The sequence below is a fragment of the Osmerus mordax genome, chromosome 11, assembly GCF_038355195.1.
Source record: "Osmerus mordax isolate fOsmMor3 chromosome 11, fOsmMor3.pri, whole genome shotgun sequence".
Classification (NCBI taxonomy): domain Eukaryota; kingdom Metazoa; phylum Chordata; class Actinopteri; order Osmeriformes; family Osmeridae; genus Osmerus; species Osmerus mordax.
The window spans coordinates 9,747,141-9,768,292 of record NC_090060.1 but is presented as its reverse complement, the minus strand read 5'-3'; the positions used below and the strand labels follow the sequence as shown (position 1 = coordinate 9,768,292).

At 42.3% G+C, this 21,152-nt stretch overlaps 2 protein-coding genes across 2 annotated transcripts; both read right to left on the bottom strand.

Moving 5' to 3' along the window:
- Window positions 1–3,108: 3,108 nt before the first annotated feature.
- Window positions 3,109–14,297, bottom strand: trarg1a (trafficking regulator of GLUT4 (SLC2A4) 1a). Its single transcript, XM_067246769.1, has 3 exons — window positions 13,294–14,297; window positions 5,917–6,043; window positions 3,109–5,479 (listed from the first exon to the last, which is right to left on the bottom strand). Exons 1-3 carry the CDS (start codon window positions 13,699–13,701, stop codon window positions 5,466–5,468), a joined length of 549 nt encoding a protein of 182 aa, XP_067102870.1. The 5' UTR covers window positions 13,702–14,297; the 3' UTR covers window positions 3,109–5,465.
- A 995-nt stretch (window positions 14,298–15,292) lies between these two features.
- On the bottom strand, window positions 15,293–20,357 carry aipl1 (aryl hydrocarbon receptor interacting protein-like 1). The gene is made up of 6 exons (XM_067246770.1): window positions 20,142–20,357; window positions 19,423–19,602; window positions 17,049–17,237; window positions 16,647–16,823; window positions 16,410–16,551; window positions 15,293–15,836 (listed from the first exon to the last, which is right to left on the bottom strand). The coding sequence occupies exons 1-6, from the start codon at window positions 20,250–20,252 to the stop codon at window positions 15,637–15,639; spliced, it is 999 nt and encodes a 332-aa protein (XP_067102871.1). The 5' UTR covers window positions 20,253–20,357; the 3' UTR covers window positions 15,293–15,636.
- Between the last annotated feature and the right edge of the window lie 795 nt (window positions 20,358–21,152).

Sequence of the window (21,152 nt, the reverse complement as noted above, 5' to 3'; positions counted from 1 at the left end):
TCCATAATGGCATTCCTCAAATATTTTAGATAATGATATTGGATGAATATTTTGATATCGGAATGCCTTGTCTACATTCTATTGAATCAAAATATATCAACATATCAGAATTCTACCCTGCATACACAATGTGTGCAATTGCCAAGTATTCTGGCTCCATTTTGTAATTGTAATCAAAATGTTGCATGCTAACCATTTGTATCAGTTTGAACTTTGGGGTTATCAGATTGGCATGGTCAGAATGTTCTAGAACATCTAACCACTGAGACATTTACATTTAGTCATTTAGCAGACGCTCTTATCCAGAGCGACTTACAGTAAGTACAGGGACATTCCCCCCGAGGCAAGTAGGGTGAAGTGCCTTGCCCAAGGACACAACGTCAGTTGGCATGACCGGGAATCGAACTGATAACCTTCGGATTACTAGCCCGACTCCCTCACCGCTCAGCCAACTGACTCCCTCTGGTCCAGACTCTTTCTGGTCCTAACCTGCCTGCAGCACACTTGAGTGTAGTGAAGTGTAAGGAGAAGGGAAACTCGGAGCACTTAATGAATATGTAAATTGAAGAACACATCCTTGAGATGAGCAATTTGAGAAGTTGAACACAGAATTTGCCAACTGTTTAGCTAAACGCCGTAGTCTGGTGTTTTAGAACTGAGTCCCAGGGCTACAAAGAACTGGGAGAACTCTGAGAACACTGTGTTTTGTCTGAGTGGTCGCTCAACTGGCATGAGATTTAAGATCTGATGATTTGATCTTTTAGTTATTCAAACTAGTTTGTCCACAAAGATCTGAAATCCAGAAACTAAAAAGAGTCTCTTTAAAATATCACTGTTCAGGTCAGTATGCTCAGCTTTGGCCCCTGTTGTATGAGATGTGCAGTCTGGCTGGATGGATGGGAAGGCTGGATGTAGTGACACCGCAGAGTCTCTTAGGGTCCCTGTTGTGTGAAAACCTCTGGATAATCAGAATCAGAATTGGTGTTTATTCGCCATGAAAGTTTGCACAAACAAGGAATTTACTTTGGCAGGAGAGCCTACCTAGGCAGCCATTTTCGGCGCCAACTAGAAAGTTACAGCATAACATGAGGAGAGGGGAGGAGAGAAAAAGGCAACCCCCAGACAATGCTCCTAGAGGAGTACAGTGTGGGAACAGGCAAAAACCTCAGCACATAAGCCCAACAACATTTACAAAAACACATGACTTGCAACGGGGTGGGGTAGACAAGCAGCATCCGGACCTGCAGCCATGGTAGGCGCTGGACACAGACCCGCCAGCCACCCTGGGGAAACAAGCAGGCGAAGGCTTTGGATGGGGGTGGGGGGGTGGTGATATCTGTAGTAGGTGAAAGTTAATGTGTGAGTAGGTCTGGGTTGGCGCCCTCGACCTAGGCCACAATCAGTCCGATTCTCCCTATGCAGATTGTGTTGGCAAGGAGACATCCTTGGTCATGACCCAGGCAGAGACCAAACCACAGATGTCGGTGGGGGCCGTGAAGGGAAGAGCAAGATAGTCTCGCTTCAGCGCTCTCCAGGGGAGTTGTTTTCCAGCAACGGCCTTGGCCAAGGCCTGTGTTGGTTACGGGGCCGAAAGTGGATAAGATTGGGGTAGTTGTTTTGACGAGTAGCCGCGACTCAATTTTCACGTCCACCCTTCAGGAAGGTCTCCATCTCCTCCATCTTCCTTTGCAGAGCCGCAAACTTATCCCTGTTGATAAGGTGTGTGTGAGAGAAGAAATTGATTGCAGGGATGTCTCTGTGAGAAGGAGCCTGTGTGTGAATGCATTGGGAGTGAGAGATGATGACACAGCAGGAAACCCTTCAGGTCTACACAGGAAGCTGTCATCAGTCTCTTTGCATAGAACCGTGCAGGTCACTTTGTCTGCTTTGATACAGAATAATGACATGTTGACCTGTGTAGCCAAATGACTAAGTACAAATAAGGCCACTCTGTTTTTATCAGCCACTGTTAAATTACTTAACTGTCTTGGTTTAAGTTTTGGGTTGAAAACAGAACATCTAAAGTGCACATATTACACAGTAGGCACAACTATGGAGGTGATGTAGTCCAGAGCTCCTGAATATTTCAGACCTTTTTGTCTGGAGGTAGGACCACCCATGTGGAACTAACTCTTTTTTTCTGTGACTCATTCTCCCTCAGCAGACGTTGCAGTCTGGGTTTAGAAAGACTGTGCCCTCTCAGGTAAAGAATCTGAATTCATACTCCCTGGAATGTTATTTTCTTCTTCTTTGGCCAGACTTGAGTCCATTTTCTAACTGTTTGCAATTATTCTTTAATATTATGAATCTATTTTACATGGTTTGTATTGTCCTACAGGTACAGACAGTTTGTATTTCCATGGGATGGTGTTTTGATATGCACATTTAATCAATGATGGAGACCAGTCACAGAGCAGTAGATCCAGTCATAGGTCAGGAGATCAGTTTAGAAAAAACTTCCTGAATGAATTTCTTGCACAGAAATATTCCCCTTTATTTTAATGTGCATTTAAACTTCATTTGGGGCAAGTTATGAGACAGACATTTTATTGTCTGATCATTTGTGAGATGTGTCTATACTACTGAATGTATTGCAGAGTGGGGCTATTTGTTGGACTGGGCACAGGGCCATTGCTTTGCTGTCATGGGCAGGAGTCTCTGGTCTGAAGTGCAAAATCAGCAGACCTTCCAGTAGAGCCATTTCCTGGTAGATGCATTATTCACCACACTGGCTGCCAGCAGCCTGAAAAATGGTGGCGTATGTATGTGTGCGTGTGTGCAAAAACAGCATGTGCGAGCTAATATGAGATGGGTTGACAAGCGTGTTCTTCAGGATTAAAATAAGCTGTGAGAGTGAAGGAGTAATTGTCAAGGTGTGTGTGTGTGTGAGCACTATTGCCCTTATTCCGTAGTTCCAGAGAGGCGGTGTCTGTGTTAGAGGCTCAGTGTTACTGCCTCCTAACAGATGTTACACTAACAGGAAGGTCGTCCAACCTCCCAGCCCTCCACTCAGCAGTTAACCTCTTAAACACTCCCCTCTGCCACACCAGCCATTAGTAACAGCCCTCCACAAACGCACATATATATCAATCTCTCAACAAGGCTGCGTTGACCATGCATGGTAACGTTTATTCCAGACATGCAAAATGTACACAAGAAAGAGATGTAAACCTGTTGTGTAGACATCCAAAGGAAAAATAATGAACAAGTAAAAAAAAAAAAATCGTTTTAGGATCACCCCAACTTATCATGCCTTTCAGCTAACCTGCTTTGAAATAGCATAAGTCATCCCTTAAAATGAATCTTAGAACTACTGTATAGTCTGGAATTGACACATGCCCAGAGAGACAGTTAAGTACTGTACTTTACAGTGAATGATGAGGAAAGGTTTTAAAGGCGTATGCCCAGTGTAGTAAACATCTGTAGCTCTATCCAGACAGGTAAATACATCTGCTTTTTACCCCAGAAGGTAAAGAGTGGGAAGAGATATTGAGAACAGTCTAGAGTTTATTCTATTATGTGTAAGACACCGGTCAAATGGGAGCTTTACAAATGCAGACATTGGGAGAGGATTCTTTGGATTTCAGCTTTTGTTACTTATTTCGAGAAGGTTTTTATACCCCAAAGGCTGTTTTCAACTACCATAGATACTTTTATGGGCAAAAAAATCTAACTTTGATTAAAGTTGGAGTTATTACTCTTGAATAATCAACCAATCAAATTCTTAATCATGTCTAGTTATCTCTTCTCTAAGCCCTTAAACAAGGTAGTTAAATTAAAGACAATTTTAAAACAGTGATATGAAAATGGTCGGACTTGTGCAACCAAGTGTGTTAAATAAGCAAGGTGGAAAGGTAATAAGGTAAATGGATTACCTATACATAAGTTATAAGGCTTTATGTCTTTCAGTGATATTACTGCCCTACAATAAAGTTCTGTTGTGTGTTACCATAGTTACTGTAAACCTGTACAATGGGACTTCTACCAGATGAGGGAAATGCAGACAGACTGGCGTGCTACAGAACACAGACATACTACAACTACTGTCAATTAAAGCAATGTACCTTTAGCACAGGAAGGCTAACACAGAAACATTACCAAAAAACGGTGTACTGTTTGTCCCATAGCATGCCTATATATTGCATATATATTCTCACATAAAGTCATACAGTATCATAATACGGTGACAGAGGGGTAAGAGTAGGTAGGGATGACTGTAGAGGAGATAGTGGTGGTGTTTGTGTATAGTATAAAAGACATTCAGTGAAACAATTTACATTAACAGTCAAGGTATTACGGGTAATGTGTGGAGATGGTCAAAGAGGTTCGAAGGAGGAAGTGGAAATCGGATGTGATAAGGGGGCCAATTAAATGACTTATGGTTTGGGAGAGGGGGGGGGGCTGGGGGTCGGGAGGGTTGGCATGCGTGTCAATATAATCAGGCTCCTCCCAGAGCAAGGCAAGGGGTTGTGGGGGGAGGGGGGGCGCAGAATGGGAGGGGCAAGAGGGGAGGTCGGAAGTGATAGTAGCAGTAGGATGTAAGCATGGTTCACATGAATGTACAACTTTCTGTATTCTCTCAGCTAATTTCTTTAGATTTCCAGTCAAAACAACACAGACAGGTAAAGATTGTTTACATCCCAATTGAACACAGATATACATACTACCTTCAAGACAAGGCATGCAGGTGATCTCTGTTTTGTCAAAAGGTCTACAAAATAATGAAAAACAAATGTAAAAATCAGCTAAATCAGCCAAATTGTGTTTCTTTCCCCAACATTTTGCCATTCAAGGCAACAACCACTCTTATGCGTAACAGTCTCAATCAACCACGCTCAACCCCACATACAAACCTTATATAAAATGCACATTTAGATCATTTTGTAAACTACAATTGCAAACTTTAGCAGTATAGTTATACAGACTGTATATGTTTTTAATGCAACAAGGTAAACTAGGAATATATTAAGGTCACCATATAACCTATCTGAGGTTCGTGGTCCCAAAGCTTTGAAGTGCCTGTTTGAAGAGTTCCCACCTTTCTTCATACAGAATACATCATTTTTTTGCTCCATCCCTCTTTCCTTTAGTCATCATCTCCATGTCATTTTCAGACTCCATTAGTCCAGAGAGAGATGCAGTGAGTCTTTCCAACCTGAGTGTAAACCATCACTTTCATTCTTAAAACATTATATCAAGTTTTTTTTCTTTATCAAGCAAATGTTACAGAAGTCTAAAGCATGCATTTCTTAGATCTTTTATGTTTTTGCTTATTGGTTTGCTTTGCTACGGCACCTACTCTTAATAGAACTTGTTTATTTTTTGCTGTGTTTCTCAGAAGGCCTAATTACAGTGAGGCATTGATGAAGATTGCTTCTTTTTAGATTTTTGGAATGGTCAGAATCGGTAGATTTTCCCATGATGCATCTTGGGATTGGTCTGCAGCATGCATGGTGTCCTCAGAGCTATTTACTGGTCACTGTTAGGTACAGGATAGGAAAAGAGGGGAGAAAGAGAATGTTGGAAACAAGAGGAAGAGGGGAACAAAAAAAGGATGAAAGGAAGTGAACAAAGGTGGAGAGAGGTCGTCATTTTAACAGAATGATGACAAACAAACCATGTGCAAGATTGCCAGTAAACCAGGGTGTCCGTGACTGCCAGTTTTAATAGCTGCAGTGCTAATCTGACCATGCACACAGCTCAGATATCATATCACTTAGTAAAAACACACACAAACGCACAACCTGGCATGTGTATGAGTGTGTGTGAGTATGTGTGTTGGTGTCATAAATTATCTGAATGTGGGGATTCTTTTTATTTCTATGAAATTATTATATAATAAATTCATATCAGAGAGAGAGAGAGAGACAGAGAGAGACAGAGAGAGACAGAGAGAGACAGAGAGAGAGTCCGCACCGTAGACCACCACGTAGACCACGATGATGAGCAGACCCAGGATGATGGACACGATGCTGAGCAGGCGAGCCAAACGACCCAGTCTCTTGGCCCCGTCCATGTCCCCTGACTGGAGACTGTTTCTGGACTGGAGACAACACACACACAGTTTAATAAGACAGAGGACAGAGAGAACACATCATCCTAGTCAAGGTGATGTGTGATTATGTTCCAGTTTATCTTCAACCATTACAACAGTTCAAATTCAAACCTGAACACAAAGATATAGGAAAGTGTGATACAGCATAAAACCAAACCAGCGCTTCTATAGACGCCTGCAGTCTCGACAAACATAGTTCAACCACAGATTACATCCTGGAACACTCTGAAATACACAGGAGTCTTATTCAATCTGCCAGGCTGAGTGTTTTACTGTGAAATATTTATTAGGTTGAATTCCATTAATCAGCAATAGCAAAAAAGATTCTTGTATTTTTTTAACACAGAATATTTGTTATACTCAACAATAGCATGTTGCTGTTTTCAGGAGCTGTCAGTTGCCACATGATGGATGGATGCAGTATACTAAAGCCTATTGACATACAGACAGGTTGATGGACCAAAAGGAGGGCTATGTGTGTGCGTGTGCATGTGTGTATGCGTACATGTGAGCGTTGTGGGAAAGTGGGCAGTGATCACAGAAGATCTCATGGGGGAGACCTCCGGTTGCTCTCTAGACTGAGAGATACAAAACCCAATTACAAATCACGCTAGAATGATGTCATTCTCTTCCTATTATCCAGGGTTCCCCGGCATGCCACATTTTCCCATTAACCCCCCCCCCCCCCCCCTAGTGTTCCCCAGGGTGACACACACACACACACACACACACATACTCACTCACACACATTAGATTAAAGAGATCAATAGCAGCATCCGATCTCAACAGTCAACAAACATCTCTCTAGATGACAAAACACGCAGCCACACACTCCCTTACTCTGTGGCCAACCTCAGGTTCCTAAAGTCTACTTTCTCAGCTTTTTATCTGTTTTGATTGTAGCTCTCAATAAAAAAAGGGTCTCACTGACCAAACTGTTAGAAAGACCTCAAAGCTTTTATTGATTGTTACATTTTCTGAATTTTATGCCCAGCTGGTGCTGTCCATGGTGCTGAGCAGGAAAGTGCTGTCCATGGTGCTGAACTTTTCCTTGTAACATGCAGGCCACAGTAGAACACTACCCTAACAATAAAACACAGATCTCATTGACTGGGATGGTGAAAAAAAGTGCTCCACTACATTGCTCATACCAATTAAATCAAATCCAATTAGTGAACAAGAAAAATAAAGGTCATCTAAAAACATTATTTGGTCATACAGTATATTACGGTGCAATTTGCCTTTATTACATTAAGTGGCTTGATCAGCACTATAGCACCAGCACCATAACATAATATAAAAACCTCAGTTGATACATCAAGTTGCTATTTTCTACTGCACTGATTTCTGTTGTTTTTCTTGAGGAAACAAATCTGCAGTAGCAAGGGAGGGACATTTGATTGTGACTCAGAAGTTGGACTTACAGATATGTGTTATGTATGATATAATAAGCGCTTGTCTCATTAACAGTAAAATACTGGGAGGGGATGGTTACGTTTACAATCAGGTGCAGAGAAGCATCTTCAAATATCTTGGCAGAAAACTCATGTTACAAAGTCACAGTCTTTATATAATCTCATTACCTGATCAGAATCAGAATTCGGTTTATTCGCCATGTATGTTATACAAACACGGAATTTACTGTGGCAGGGAGGTGCAAACACTAAACATATACAAATCTTAAATTAAGTAAAGGTACAGAAGTTTAACTATTCCTAAGAACTAAACAATCTAAGAATAAAACAATTTAAATATAAAATAAAATATATATAAAAATAAGAATAAGAATGAGTAGCATGAGATAGTGTGATACAGTTTTTATATTATGTTATGGTGCTGGTGCTATAGTGCTGATCAAGCCACTTAATGTAATAAAGGCAAATTGCACCGTAATATACTGTATGAGCAGCGTGAGATCTACGCGTGCTCTAGTATCTAGGCTCTTGAATAGGCGACAACAGTGAGTGTGTGATTGTATTTGACTCATGTTCGGGTGTGTCTGCTCAGGGCTGGGTTAGCCTCACCAAGGGATTGAATAACACTCTTTGCACTGCAGGTAAAGAAACACTCCCTCCTCTACTCACCATCACCTTTCTTCTTTCATTTGCGCTCTCAGTTTATACTTCTACCACCCATCCCTATGTTTGTCCTTTTCTCCCCTCTCCTGTCCTCTGAGGTCCTACAGGACAGCCAGGGTCAGATACGCCTGGGACAGTACACTGTACAAGTGTTGTTTTTCAACATGTTTCATCATGAAGTGTAGAGTGGAACACGTGAGATCAGATTTCTCTCACTCCCTCTCTTCCTCTCTCTCGCACACACACGCACTCCACCACCCCAAGTGCTCAGTTCCAGTACAGCAGGGAAAGAGTGATATCTTAGTGGGCCTGGGCATCAGAGTTTATATTGATCAGAACTCCAATCACAAAGTAAAGCTGCATCAGCACCTCTAATCAATAGGAGCCCCTCAGAAACACAGCCTGGTTAGATGGCATTTGCATCTCTTTTGCTTCGTCACCAAACTGGCCTTCCTAACACTGTACCATACTTGGAGTGTAGCCTACAGTACACAAGTACATATTTGTAAATAATAAAATATCTTAGCCTGCCGTTGAAATCTTTCACGGTGTGTATTTCTTATAGCAATTGAGCTTTTGTTGCAGTGAGGGTTATCAGATTACCATAGCTTGTGTGTTTGTGTTTGCGTATGTGTGGGCCTGAAGCTTGGTGACTTGTGGTGGGAGGGAGCCTTCCCTCTGGGTGATAAATGGTCGTATTGATGTGCTGGAAGAGGAACGCCTGGTTGGTATTTTCTTATGACTGTAAAATTTCACTGGTGCGGAAAAATCCTGTAGACTCACATTGTGACTGTCACTGTTAATTCCGCCCCAAAAAACCCTCACGTGCGCCAATCCACACACACACACACACACACACACACACACACACACACACTCTAGCCTGCCTTCCCCACCCCCCTCCCTGTGGTCGCCCTGCAGTTGAAGAAGGAGAGAGGGAGACTCTAAGTCTCTAAGTGTTCTCCCTTCTCCAGCCTCCAGTCATTAATAATGGAGAACATGGCCCCGGTGGTAGGAGCAGCCTGGGGGGGGGGAGGTACTCTATGGCCGGGAGAGACTGTGTGCAGGTGTCTGTACTAGCTCATGTGTTCCTACTGTATGGGTGTGAGTGGGGCTACAACAGGCTTAGGAGAGCCCTAATTCTGACCAGTCAGATAACGTTCAAGCTTGATCTAGTCACATCTAATAATTGGGTGTGCTTGCCTTTGTTGATCAAATTATGCAGGTATTTAAATGCACTGCAATAAATGTTAAACTGCATAGCTGCCCTCCCTGTACTAGACATCACAGGGGTTGTGGAAAGTATATTAGAAAATATATTAGAAGGGAGTCAGATGGCTGAGTGGTTAGGGAATTGGGCTAGGGCTAGTAATCAGAAGGTTGCCGGTTCGATTCCCGGCCGTGCAATGACTTTGTGTTCCTTTAATATAAATTCTACTGTACTCTACTATCTTCTATTTTGAGAGCAGATGGATGCTTATTATGAGGAACTGTATGTCAACTTAACTGCAATACTTGTGCTAATTCAATTTCTAGACAACTCTAAGGTTAGAGATGGCATTGTGATTGAAACACTAAGATGTCAATTGTCAAACGGGCCATATTTATAACTCACTCCCTCGTTGTGTCAGCGCTGCAGACCTACATAGAACCATGCAAACAACAGTCCTTTAGCATTTGAAATGTACAATTGTATAGCATACCACACTATACTGTACCGTAATGTAGCCAGCTAGCACATTTGTACGTTTAGGCCAAATTCAAGCTTTCAGAGAAGAGATTAGCTGTGAAATATATCAAACACCCCATATTGCAACACAAATTGGTTAGATTGCTAATAAGAAACCATTTACCACCCCTCATCTCACACACACACAAACATCCACAGAAAGCAAAAAGCCATCCATTCAGCTGCAAGCCACTAGGCCATATTTCACAGGCAAATCTGCCGAGCGCGCAGTAACGGCCCTGCAGTTTTGGCCTCCCTATTACCCAGAGAGGCCGCGCTGGCCAATAAAAGCCTATTACCCCCAGCCTCCCCACTCCCGGTAATTGACTCCCCAACTTCTGCATTTCCATGCCGCAAAAACCTCAGAAGTAGCATTGGTCTCAGAGCTGTTCCCTCTCCTCACCTCACACACAGCCACACTGGATGCATGGGCTGCTGTACTGAGAAGGTGTCACTTACTGGACTGGATGTGAGGCTGGATGTGAGGTTGTGGAGGTATCAGTAGGCCTACTGTTCTCCACTCAAACAACACTAACTATAGTCTGATTTCTACTAATATCAATGTAGGTTGGGTTTTAAGGCTGTTAGAGAGTGTGGGGTATTTGTTAGGACTCAAGATATCAGTCATATAGAGATACAATGCATTAGCTGTGTTTCCTGCGTCGATTTGAGTGTTCATTCTTATCCAGGTCCTTCAGGCAGGAAATGATCGGATGTCCTTCCTGTCTCTCTTACTAGCCATCTATGTCTCCCATACAACCCTATAGGACAGATATTGTGTTTATCTGGATAGCGGAGCTGGCTAACAGCTTCAGCTTGCCCTCTGTAGGACAGCTAAATTGACTTCTCTCGCTTTTTATTGAGTTAGTGTGCAGCTCTGGTTTCCTTTCCTTTGCTCTTCCTCTTCCACACCTGTCTCCTTCTCTCTTCGCCTTTTTTATTCTCTGCTCCTCTCTTTCTTTCTCTCTCATTGGTGACGGGCAGCATGATGTGCCAGCAGTGATGTAAGGATGAATTATCTTGGTCTTGTAATAAGTGGCATGGGGTCTGGATTTAATTGAGACATCACAACTGCTTAAGTATAAATGTCTGCTTGGATAAGCAACTCAGATAATATCCTGTGCTTCAATCTAGATAACACTGAACTGTTTGAGGCCTGAAGCACTGGAACACTTTCAAAGAGGATTTGAGACATGAGTGCCACTATTGGAACAGGGCAGCTTTGAAATCGATTGGTTAAGTTCTCACTCAAGTTGTCACTCAAGTTTTGTTGAGTGACAACACCTGAACCAAAATCCCTTCAAGCCAGATCCAGCTGTGGAGACTGAAAACCACTGAGCTGTGGGCTCATTGCAGGAAAGAGAGTGTGTGTGTGTGTGTGTGTGTGTGTGTGAGGGACGGATGGATGGAAGGAGGGAGGCAGAGGGAGGGAGGCAGAGGGAGGGAGGGAGGGAGGGAGGGAGGGAGGGAGGGAGGGAGGGAGGGAGGGAGGGAGGGAGGGAGGGAGGGAGGGAGGGAGGGAGGGAGGGAGGGAGGGAGGGAGGGAGGGAGGGAGGGAGGGAGGGAGGGAGAAACAGAGAGCCTACAGGCTTTATCATTACCCACCTGTAATGGAAAAAGGATTCAGTAAAGCCCTTTAAAACAGACTCCCAGTGATTTATTGCTCCATGTTTGTATGTTCTTGGACAGTCCTAACCTCAGAAATGCACAAAGACCAGAAAATAACTGGGGATGCAGGCTTGGCTGAGGCACTTCAGTAGAGAGATGAGAAGCACAAATAAATAAAGTTCCTAATGATTGCCTACACTGCTTCTAATCAGTTGTAGAGATCTCAGGATTGCTGGATGATCCAGGTTAAGTATTTATTGGATTGCATTTTTCTCAGCTCAGGGTGGCATACCGTATGCTGCTACCATGAATGATTGTAGAGACACTGCAACCGTTTGTATTCAAAACTCTTAACATGGTCTTGTAAACAAGGTTGAAGTATACATGTTGATGCTATTTCCTGTGGTCACATGCTGTATCCACGTTTGTTCTGACATTTAGCTATTACAAATGTGTGTGGCCTGACCCACCTACAATGCATACACACATACACACAAACGCAGATTTGTGTGTACAGAGACAGATTTTCATTTTCTAACTATTTGAGTTATTGCTGTATTTTCTGTATGCATTATGTGTTACCTTGGATAAAAACATTATAATACTAATAATACTAAATGAATACAATTTAAGCGAAATGTAAATGTGTAAACTACAGAACCACATTTTTCGGTCTCTTGGATATTGATACTCTGCTGGTATGACATCAAGTAGGAAAGATTAATGAAGCCAAAACTGAAAGCCAAAATGTCAATTTGTCTACCCTCCAGAACAACTGTAGAATCAACCTGTAGGCCTAGTGTAGGATCTCTCAAAGAAAACCAAATTTAGATTCAGCGCGCCCATTTCCGTTCTCAGACCTCATGTCAACAAAATCGATATACATTTTAAGTGCTTTGAAGTTAGCCAATAGTACACCACAAACTAAACTAATTTAGACCTACAGAAATTACGTTAAATCACCACACATCAAATAGAGTAAGCAGCACTCTCCAGTTTTTAATAGAATAATTTGCACAACAATTAATAATGTATGAGGATAATTGCGGCAAACATTTTATGGAAGTGCGGAAGCGTCACGAGGTTGTTATGTTTGCGCCCAAGCAGCAGTGTGGATCAATCTTAATTTGTGGGTGAAATACGCCAAACTCTAAAATGAAAATGTTCTATATTATATGTTCTATAATTACATAGGCCTACACGTTACAATACGAAACAAAAAATTAGATTCGACAATTATGTTAGTTATGTTAATTAATGTTATTTGTAAGCAATGTGGCTGTTTCCATCGCTCTATTATTTGCCACATTTGCAGTATCAGGGTTTGAAATCGATGCCACTTGCTCACAGATTTTGGAAACTTATTGTTGTCGTATATTTAATTTGCATGATGAAATCCAAAGCATCAGATTGATAAATTACCAGAGAAATGACCAATAATTTGTTTTAGGAAAAGAGCGTCGCATGTCCTATGCACGCGCTACAGGAAGTGCAGGTGATATGCAGATATTTTTCTCTCAATGAAGCAACTAGACGTTATGAATGGCAGATCCAAAATGACAATAATTAGGCCGACATTGTAATAACAGGACATGAGAAAAGTAGCTTTTCAGATTTTGATGACTGCCCTAGTGCTACATTTTTACACATCAAACTGCACTTGGTCTGGTTTATCATATTAATAAGGGGTAAACGGTAAACCCACAAGGCTTGTGTTAGCAGAACAAGCATTTCAAGAAAAAACAGAATGGGAAAAATTACCGTTGAGATTTGAAATGTACAAGTGCTTATTCCACTGTGGGCTACAGACTGTATCTACTTACCATAATTGAATATACCAATGCTACGATGCTGACGGGCCAGACAGGACAGAAGCAGGAGATGATCACGAGTATGAGATAGTCTTTGGGATTTTGTGCCTCTTGAACGCCAGCATTACCGGTGGACGAGGTGCGGCTCAAACTGACCCGGGACGGGGAGAGCGGGGGAGCGCCCAGGTGTCCCGCCGAACCCGACCTGAGGGGTACACTGTGGCCATTCTGATCTGTGTCGAGGTTCTTATCGCCCCCAACGTTGACTGTGAAGGAGCTGGACATTTTCATTCCGTTGCCACCGGGCTCTGTTGTCACGGCGCTGAGAAGTTTTTCTGTCTCTTGGGACTCGTTGGGTTGTGCTGCAACACTTTCACCAAGTGTAGATTTTTCAAATGCTGTGTCAGTGTTGACAGCCATTCTTCAATTCCAAAGTCCAGGATTCAAAAATAATTTGATTTAGCTGTATTATTTTTTTATGCCCTGAGATCCCCTAAACGGACATAATGAGGCTTTATAAGGTATGTTAGACTGTAGTTTACGAAGCTCACTTGCTTGGCTCTCACAATTTTTTATTTAGGCTAATGTAACAAATTAACACAAGGGAAAATAATCCCAACAATCTAAAGGTATTTGTGCAATAAAACAATTTCCCGGTAATATTTGCGCATCATTCTTCGCCTTGGACCAAAAAGAACGCCTTCGCCTCAAATCCGCAGTTTCATTCAATCCACACGCGCTAGCAGAAAGCGATTTCCTTAGAATTGTGCACGCGCTCTCTCCATCTACAGCGCAAAGGAGGAACAAATCACTCAGTGAACCGCCTGTCGCCTGCCTCTCCCACCACGTTGCACCATTATCCACAGTTTCTGTTATAGCAAGCAGGTTAACGCTTTGTTTTGCGTTAAATAACCAAAAACGATGAAAGATTTGCGACTTCACGTAAATATGACCTAGTGACTTTAAACCCCTTCCGTTTGTTTGATCCGCACTAGGCCGTGCCTCAAGGCTCTTTCTGACGCTGCAGCAACAAAGCAACTGGGCAGAACTTGTAGCAGAGCAGTGCGGCTCCCCCTCCCCATCTCTTCATGCCGCCCTCCCCCCTCCCTCCTTCTACTCTTCCCAACATCAGCACCAATGGAACTGAGCCAGCAGCGGGATATGCAAGGCGGATTTCCAAAGCGCTGCATCCTGTACACGGAATAGCAAGACTTGAGCCCGAGGTCAATAATATTATAGGATAAGCAAAGTAAATTCGCAGTCTACATAATATCAGACTTCTTTGGGATTTACAATGCTTCATTGAGGACTCATCGGGGTCAATGGTATTAGATAGCTGTGATTGTTAATCCCAAAATGTATGCACCACATCTAACCAAAGAATCCAGGATAACTCACATGTTACAAGCTTTTTGTGAAAAGTACATATCTTTTGTGGTGTATCCCTGAGTTTAGTATAATAACATTTTCAGATTTAGAATAATCTGTGCATTTAGCTGTTAATTTAGCTGTTAATAACACTAGAGCCTTAATGTACTGCAAGCTGTATGTTCAGTTTCTTATGAGTTTGTGTCTAGGACTAGATGGTGATGAGGAGGAATTCCCTGAATGAAGGTGAGCTACTTATATGATGTAATGCAATCGACCTGATACACTACACACACACACACACGGACGCACACTGCATCCTTCAGTGCAGTTCACCCATTGTCAGCTTCATCCTAAAACCCAGAGGCATTACACTCATTCTGCTCTCTCTTTATCTCAGACACACACGTTGCAACATTGCATACACATTTAGAAGAGTCTAAATTCAGCTATGACACACATTCACTTTTTTTAACAGCTAGGGATATGATGAACCATTACTAATGTTCTACAAGTGTGTCATTATTTTGTTTCTATTTGTGTAGATAGGCTTCATAATTGTATAAATGAACTTCAGTGCAGTATATTTTACAGTGGTTTATTTTACAGAAAGAGCGCCACCTAAAGGACATTTAATGTACCCATAAGATAAAAAGACAGACTTGTTTATACACAGGAGTCAGCAACAGCCTCAGTTCCATGGTGGTTCCCAGTGGTTGCTAAGCAGATTTTCTGTTGGGTCTTTAGTGTCTCAAACATTCCCTTTGACAGTTTTACAATGAGTTTTGCATACCACACAGGCAGAGTTTACTGAGCAGAAATGGCTAACAGTCATAAGTACAGTACCTTAGTCGCTCTGTTTTCCTCTGCCCTCTCACACACACACACACTCACACTCATCCTCCACCTATATGTGAGGACATATACGGTGTAGTCGACCCTCTCTGGTCGTTGCCTCTCCATTCAGCCATTGTTTGCGTTCTATGGTTAGAACATGCCTTTGTACTTCAGCTTGTCCTCTTCGTTCTTCTCCTCTATGCGCATGTTGAGCAGCGCCAGCTCCCTCTTCACTGCCTTCTCCATGCCAGGGTCCAGGTCCAGGACCCTGCTGAAGTCCTCCCTGGCCTCAGCCTCGTTCCACACCTCCATGTGGGCTTTACCACGCAGGTAGAACGCCTTCTTCACTCCTAGGACATGCACATAAAAAGTTAGTTTTGGTTAGTTGTAACGGTTTCAAATTCTTGTACTCGCTGTGAAATATTTTACTGTTGATTGTTTTTTCTACAGGTACACTCTTGCACTCTTGTGGGGAGTTTCATGTTGTTCAATTGTAACTTGTTTAACTGCATGCTTTTATGGTTCTTCCCTTTGGCACTTATTTGGTTTCCCACAATGCATGCTTCATGTTTTGGCTGTTCGCAAAGTTTGGGGCTATCTCTTTGTTATGATCAGTGACCTATACTCTTTTGTAAAGCTCTCTCTTGGAAGTCGATTTGGATAAAAGCGTCTGCTAAATGCAAATGTAATGATTTTATGTTAATGCGAGGGCACATGCAAACATTTACATTTAGCAGACGCTCTTATCCAGAGCGATTACAGTAAGCACAGGGACATTCCCCCGAGGCAAGTAGGGTGAAGTGCCTTGCCCAAGGACACAATGTCGTTTTCACGGCCGGGAATCGAACTGGCAACCTTCAGATTACTAGCCCGATTCCCTATCCGTTCAGCCACCTGAGTCCCTAGGATTCTCTCAGACATGCCTGGGTGCTGGTTGACGATGTCAGTGGTGTGCTCGATGACCTCATAATATTCCTCCATGCGCAGCAGACACTGGCAGTAGTTGAGCGTCAGAGTGTTTCCCATCTTTTCCAACTTCAACCATGGAGCCTCCCATGCCTTCTCCTGGGGACACATACTATTATACAAGACCATATGCACACACACACAGTCTCACAACGTTTTAGTTGCAGATCAGAAGATCAAAGTCAAGGTGATACCTTTATCTGAATGTTCTTGAGGCAGACAATGGCTTCTTTGTATTTTTGTGTGGCATCCTCGTAGCGTCCCTGTTTATACAGCTTGTTGCCCTGACCATGCAGCACTGGCACACATTTCAGCCTCTCCTCGTCGTTCAAGGCCCATGACTCCCTGTCGTACTCACTGGGCTGCGCTACCTTACAGTCCATGAACACAAACAAACAACCACACACACACACACAGGAGGACAACCCGGAGAAGAGAAAACAAAATATGTTGGTGATTGATCTTGTAAGACTATCTCGTTGAAACAAAACAGTATAACGGTTGCCAAATCCTAACGTATGAACTATAAAATACAGTATGTTACACCACAACGTTGTGTTACTTAACTCATCATAGACTGGTTTCATGCCTCTCACCTTGACCAGCTCCAAGACAAAGTAAAGAGGCTGCGGCTCCTTCTGCAGCTCGTCCAGGTCATCATAGCCCAGGCTGTGGTAGGCGAACATGTTGGCCATGCCACACGTGTGGATGTGCCAGTCCACGGGGTCCTTGCCCTCCGCAATGCGCCGCAGACTCTTGGCCACAATGGGATACAGGCCGGTGTGCTGATGGTAGTGGTTGTGGTGTGTTAGTAAAGTATTTCAGAATCAGAAATCAGAATCAGAAAGGGATTTATTCGCCATGAAAGTTTGCACAGACAAGGAATTTGCTTTGGCAGGAAGGTGCATACAATAAACATATACCTAAAATTTAAATATGTGGACTAACTATACTAAGGGTACATAAACTAGCAGTACTAAGTGGGATAAATTTTGTCAAACAACCTGTTAAGTCATTTGATTTAAGTATTACAAGTTCCAGTTAGCTGAACTGCAGAATAATAACAAGATTGCCTACATTAAGCATACAGTAAATGAAGTAACATCACACTTCTCCAAAATTAATTTGGCTGGTGGCATCTAATTAAAGAGTAAAATAAGGCAGAAAAGGGGACCAAAATTGTACATGTTAAAGTAGCCCACCATACTATATAATATGAGAAAATACATTGTTTCATACAAGATAGTGTGTTTATTGAATTTGAGGTGGGACAACCTACCTACGCACGGTACAGTCAAGTATCCCAATATCTGCACTGTTCTCCAATGTTCCACATTTGACACAGTATGAGTCAAACATTACAACAGTACCCTCTACTGTTTCAAAAGGGTAAACACAAGTGTCGCACAGAACCTTGCGGGGCATATTCAATAGTACATAGGACACCTGGGTTTGTGTGTTAGGTAATGAATGACTGAGTGGATGTGTGGGCCCCAGTTTAAAGCTCCTTCTGAACTAATCTGTGTGGGGCCTTCATCATAATGAGTCAGCAGTAATTCCATTCGATTAGGGAAAGGTGAGGCAGTTGCAGATTAATGAACCTACGGCAAGCACTCCATCTGTTCCTGTTATAACACTAAGACTAGATGCAAATGTAACACATACACACCCATGCACACACACAGATATGGACGTACACAACGCGACTAGACAAAACGCACTGTGCAAATTAAGGGTTAACACAACCCTATTGTTGTGAAATCTACATTAAACCTACAATAAGGGAAAAGGTAAATTAACATTTTGTGTTGTGGTTATAAAGACAGTGACAGACAGTAGCTTTGTGAGGCTAAATGGAGACTAATAAAGCATTAGCAGTACACAAAGGCTAATCCATTTTATACAAGTTCACGTCTTAGATGACAACACACAGGATTGCCATTGTCCAGAATACACATGCAATCAACATCAAGTGAAACGAGGTGGTTCTGGGTGTACATGCGTGTCTTGTGTCCAATGCAATTAAATTCATGGGGGGATTGAAGTGTTTAGTAAGAAGAGCTTCTGTGTCTTTGGATAGTAACATTATTAACATGTGGTGTCGCGTGTACAGGAGGCCTAACACATTCAGCCTTCACTAGGGGATGTTGTTTTCCTGACATTGTGTCATGTGTGGAACAGAAGAACGTTGTATTCGCTGAAAGCAGGGAATAGGCAATAGAATGATCAGTTGCCATAAGACACACACAAAACACAATGTGTATTTCAGTTGGAAGAATCTATATATTATGAGACATTTGTTTAGAATACAACCGCAATTGTTTGCCAGCCAAGTAATCATTTATCTATAATGCCAGGAATCTCTGTATGTGTGTCTGTGCCTTCATTATTTTGCATATATTTTGTATGAAGTTGAAATGTGGCAGGTGTATGCCCGAAGCCCCAAGGATGTGCAGTGTCTATGGTTCATGACAGATAAATATAAATGTGTCAACCAGTTTGCAGCCTAAATGTTCAGTTCACAGGCACAGCATTAGTGTTTGTTTAAAAGACAGCAAAATGACCCGGAAACCAGCTATTGCATACAGAATGGATTTCACAGAAAGAAACTGGCACAGACTCCACTTCGTCAATTAACATTTTATTATTGCTATGAAATGAGGGCAAAATCTAGGGCAAAGTTGGAGTCAAGGACAGGTCTCCTGCTGTATGAAGAGGCCATCAAGAGGTAAAAGTGTGGATAAGCTTTATATCCATCACCACATAGTGTTAGCTAGCTTCAATATAGGCAGGCTATCAGCAGGTAACATTAGCGAGTTAACTGAACTACTCTGCCTTTAATATGACCTCACCAAATTGCCCAAATACAATGTTTTTTTCCTATATTATAGGGAAAAAGCAAACAACTCACATGCTCAGGAAGCATGTCTCATACTTGGTGATGCATTGTGGGGGAATGAGTCTACTCACCGTGCTATCGCACCAGAACTCAGCCACCTCTCCAAGTCTCATGGAGGTGAGCAGTGTCTCCCAGATTTCCAACTTGAACATGTTCCCAATCACCACCTCCATGGGCACGCCAACCTTCTTGCTGTCATCCAATACAGTGCGCTCATCGTTGCACAGCTGGGTGCGGAAGTGAAAGACCACCTAAGAGGAGAGGAAAAAGAAGGGGAAAAGAAAAGATGCAGAAGATGACACCCACATTATGTGCCATTCTCTAGAAATTAACCAAAGAGATAAAGTACTTGTTAACCCTTTTTTCTATTTAAAATAAATGAATCTGTCAGTTTTAGAGTTAAAGTTATAACCGTCTGTTGTCATGTAAAAAGGACTATAACATGCCTCTCTGTTAGGATAGTGTGTGGAATTGAAAGGCAATTTTTCAATGTCAAAGCAAATTAAATGACTAGTGTCATGTGTCCCTGATAAGAGAGATGCAGCTTTTAAATTGTACTTTATAGTACAATTACCATTACCAATTGCCATTACCCATTACATAGAGACACTCGTTCAATTTCAATGGAGGCAGCATTTAAGATATGTCCCTAGTGAAGAGAAGAGGTAACCACATCTGCATAACAAAACCACCAAACAGAATATTGCAGAAAGACGTTCTGACTGAAAACAAGTTTGGGTAGGTAATACAGGACTCATGTTTGGAGGGTGATGGAGAGGTTGCAGCCTACCTTAGTTCCCGTGATGAATCTGGGTAGCTGATCTCCTCTTCCTCCATGTAAGATGGTCTTTTTGATACCCTCCACCCCTAGCATCAAGGTTTCACTTACATCTGTAGCCATCTTCCTCTACTATGGGTTTGTTTATGTGTGTCTATGTGTGTGTGTATGGCGGCCAGGCAGCCAGAGATGTGTGATCTTGTGTGTATATGGACTGCTGGGTTTGTTGTGTCGTGGTGGAGAAGTTGGGAGGTGTGTGGAGGTAATGCATGTATAAATGTTGCTACTCGAAGATTAGGACTGGGATAAGGAGATTAGGAACTTGCCTCCCCCTCCTCCTTTCATCATCCTCATAACCCATCCACCCCTCCCAGGCCAGCACCTGTCAGCACTTTCTCCGATGAATTTTGCTTGCCAGAAAAATCTAGAATAAAGCCGGATGGTGTACCATTATACTACTGTATGATAGCTGTAGTTGAGTACTGGGGAACGACAGCGTCAGCAAGCAATTTCTTTGGACTCGTTGACCCTGGCTGAAAACACACATCTGATACCCATCTCTGTGTTTGTGTGTAATTCATTTCAGGCTTCTGTAGAAGTACTCAAAAATCAGTTGAAGGGGCATATCTTTCTTCAGAAAATGTTGGATTACTTAGTGAGGAGTGCAACTCATCAAATGTTTATTGCAAATGGAAACCTTTATCCGATGATTTTGTGCCACTACTTTCAGTAACTATGTTGTTAGTGCATTATTTCAGAATTATGTCACAATGGTGACTCTATGCGTTACTTATCGAATCATGCTCTAATCAGTTTGGTATGTGCTTTGAAGCGTCCAGCTCAGTTTCTGCCCTCTTGTGGAGAAATAACGAACAGGCAAACATCTGTGGAATGGATGAATAACAGATGTGGTCTATTTTCATTATTCATGTCAGATTACCTTGAGGAAGGAGGAGAAAAACTGAGTGCTGAACAATATTCAATCAGAGCTATAGTACAGATCTCTACTAGTTATTTGCAGGA

Coding starts and splice junctions, on each gene's coding strand:
- trarg1a (XM_067246769.1), bottom strand. CDS start 13,701: ATGGCTGTCAACACTGACACAGCATTTGAAAAATCTACACTTGGTGAA. Junction 6,044..13,293: donor CATTGGTATATTCAATTATG/GTAAGTAGATAC, acceptor TGTTGTCTCCAG/TCCAGAAACAGTCTCCAGTC.
- aipl1 (XM_067246770.1), bottom strand. CDS start 20,252: ATGGCTACAGATGTAAGTGAAACCTTGATGCTAGGGGTGGAGGGTATC. Junction 17,238..19,422: donor AGTTCTGGTGCGATAGCACG/GTGAGTAGACTC, acceptor CACTACCATCAG/CACACCGGCCTGTATCCCAT. Junction 16,824..17,048: donor TTGTCTTGGAGCTGGTCAAG/GTGAGAGGCATG, acceptor ATGGACTGTAAG/GTAGCGCAGCCCAGTGAGTA.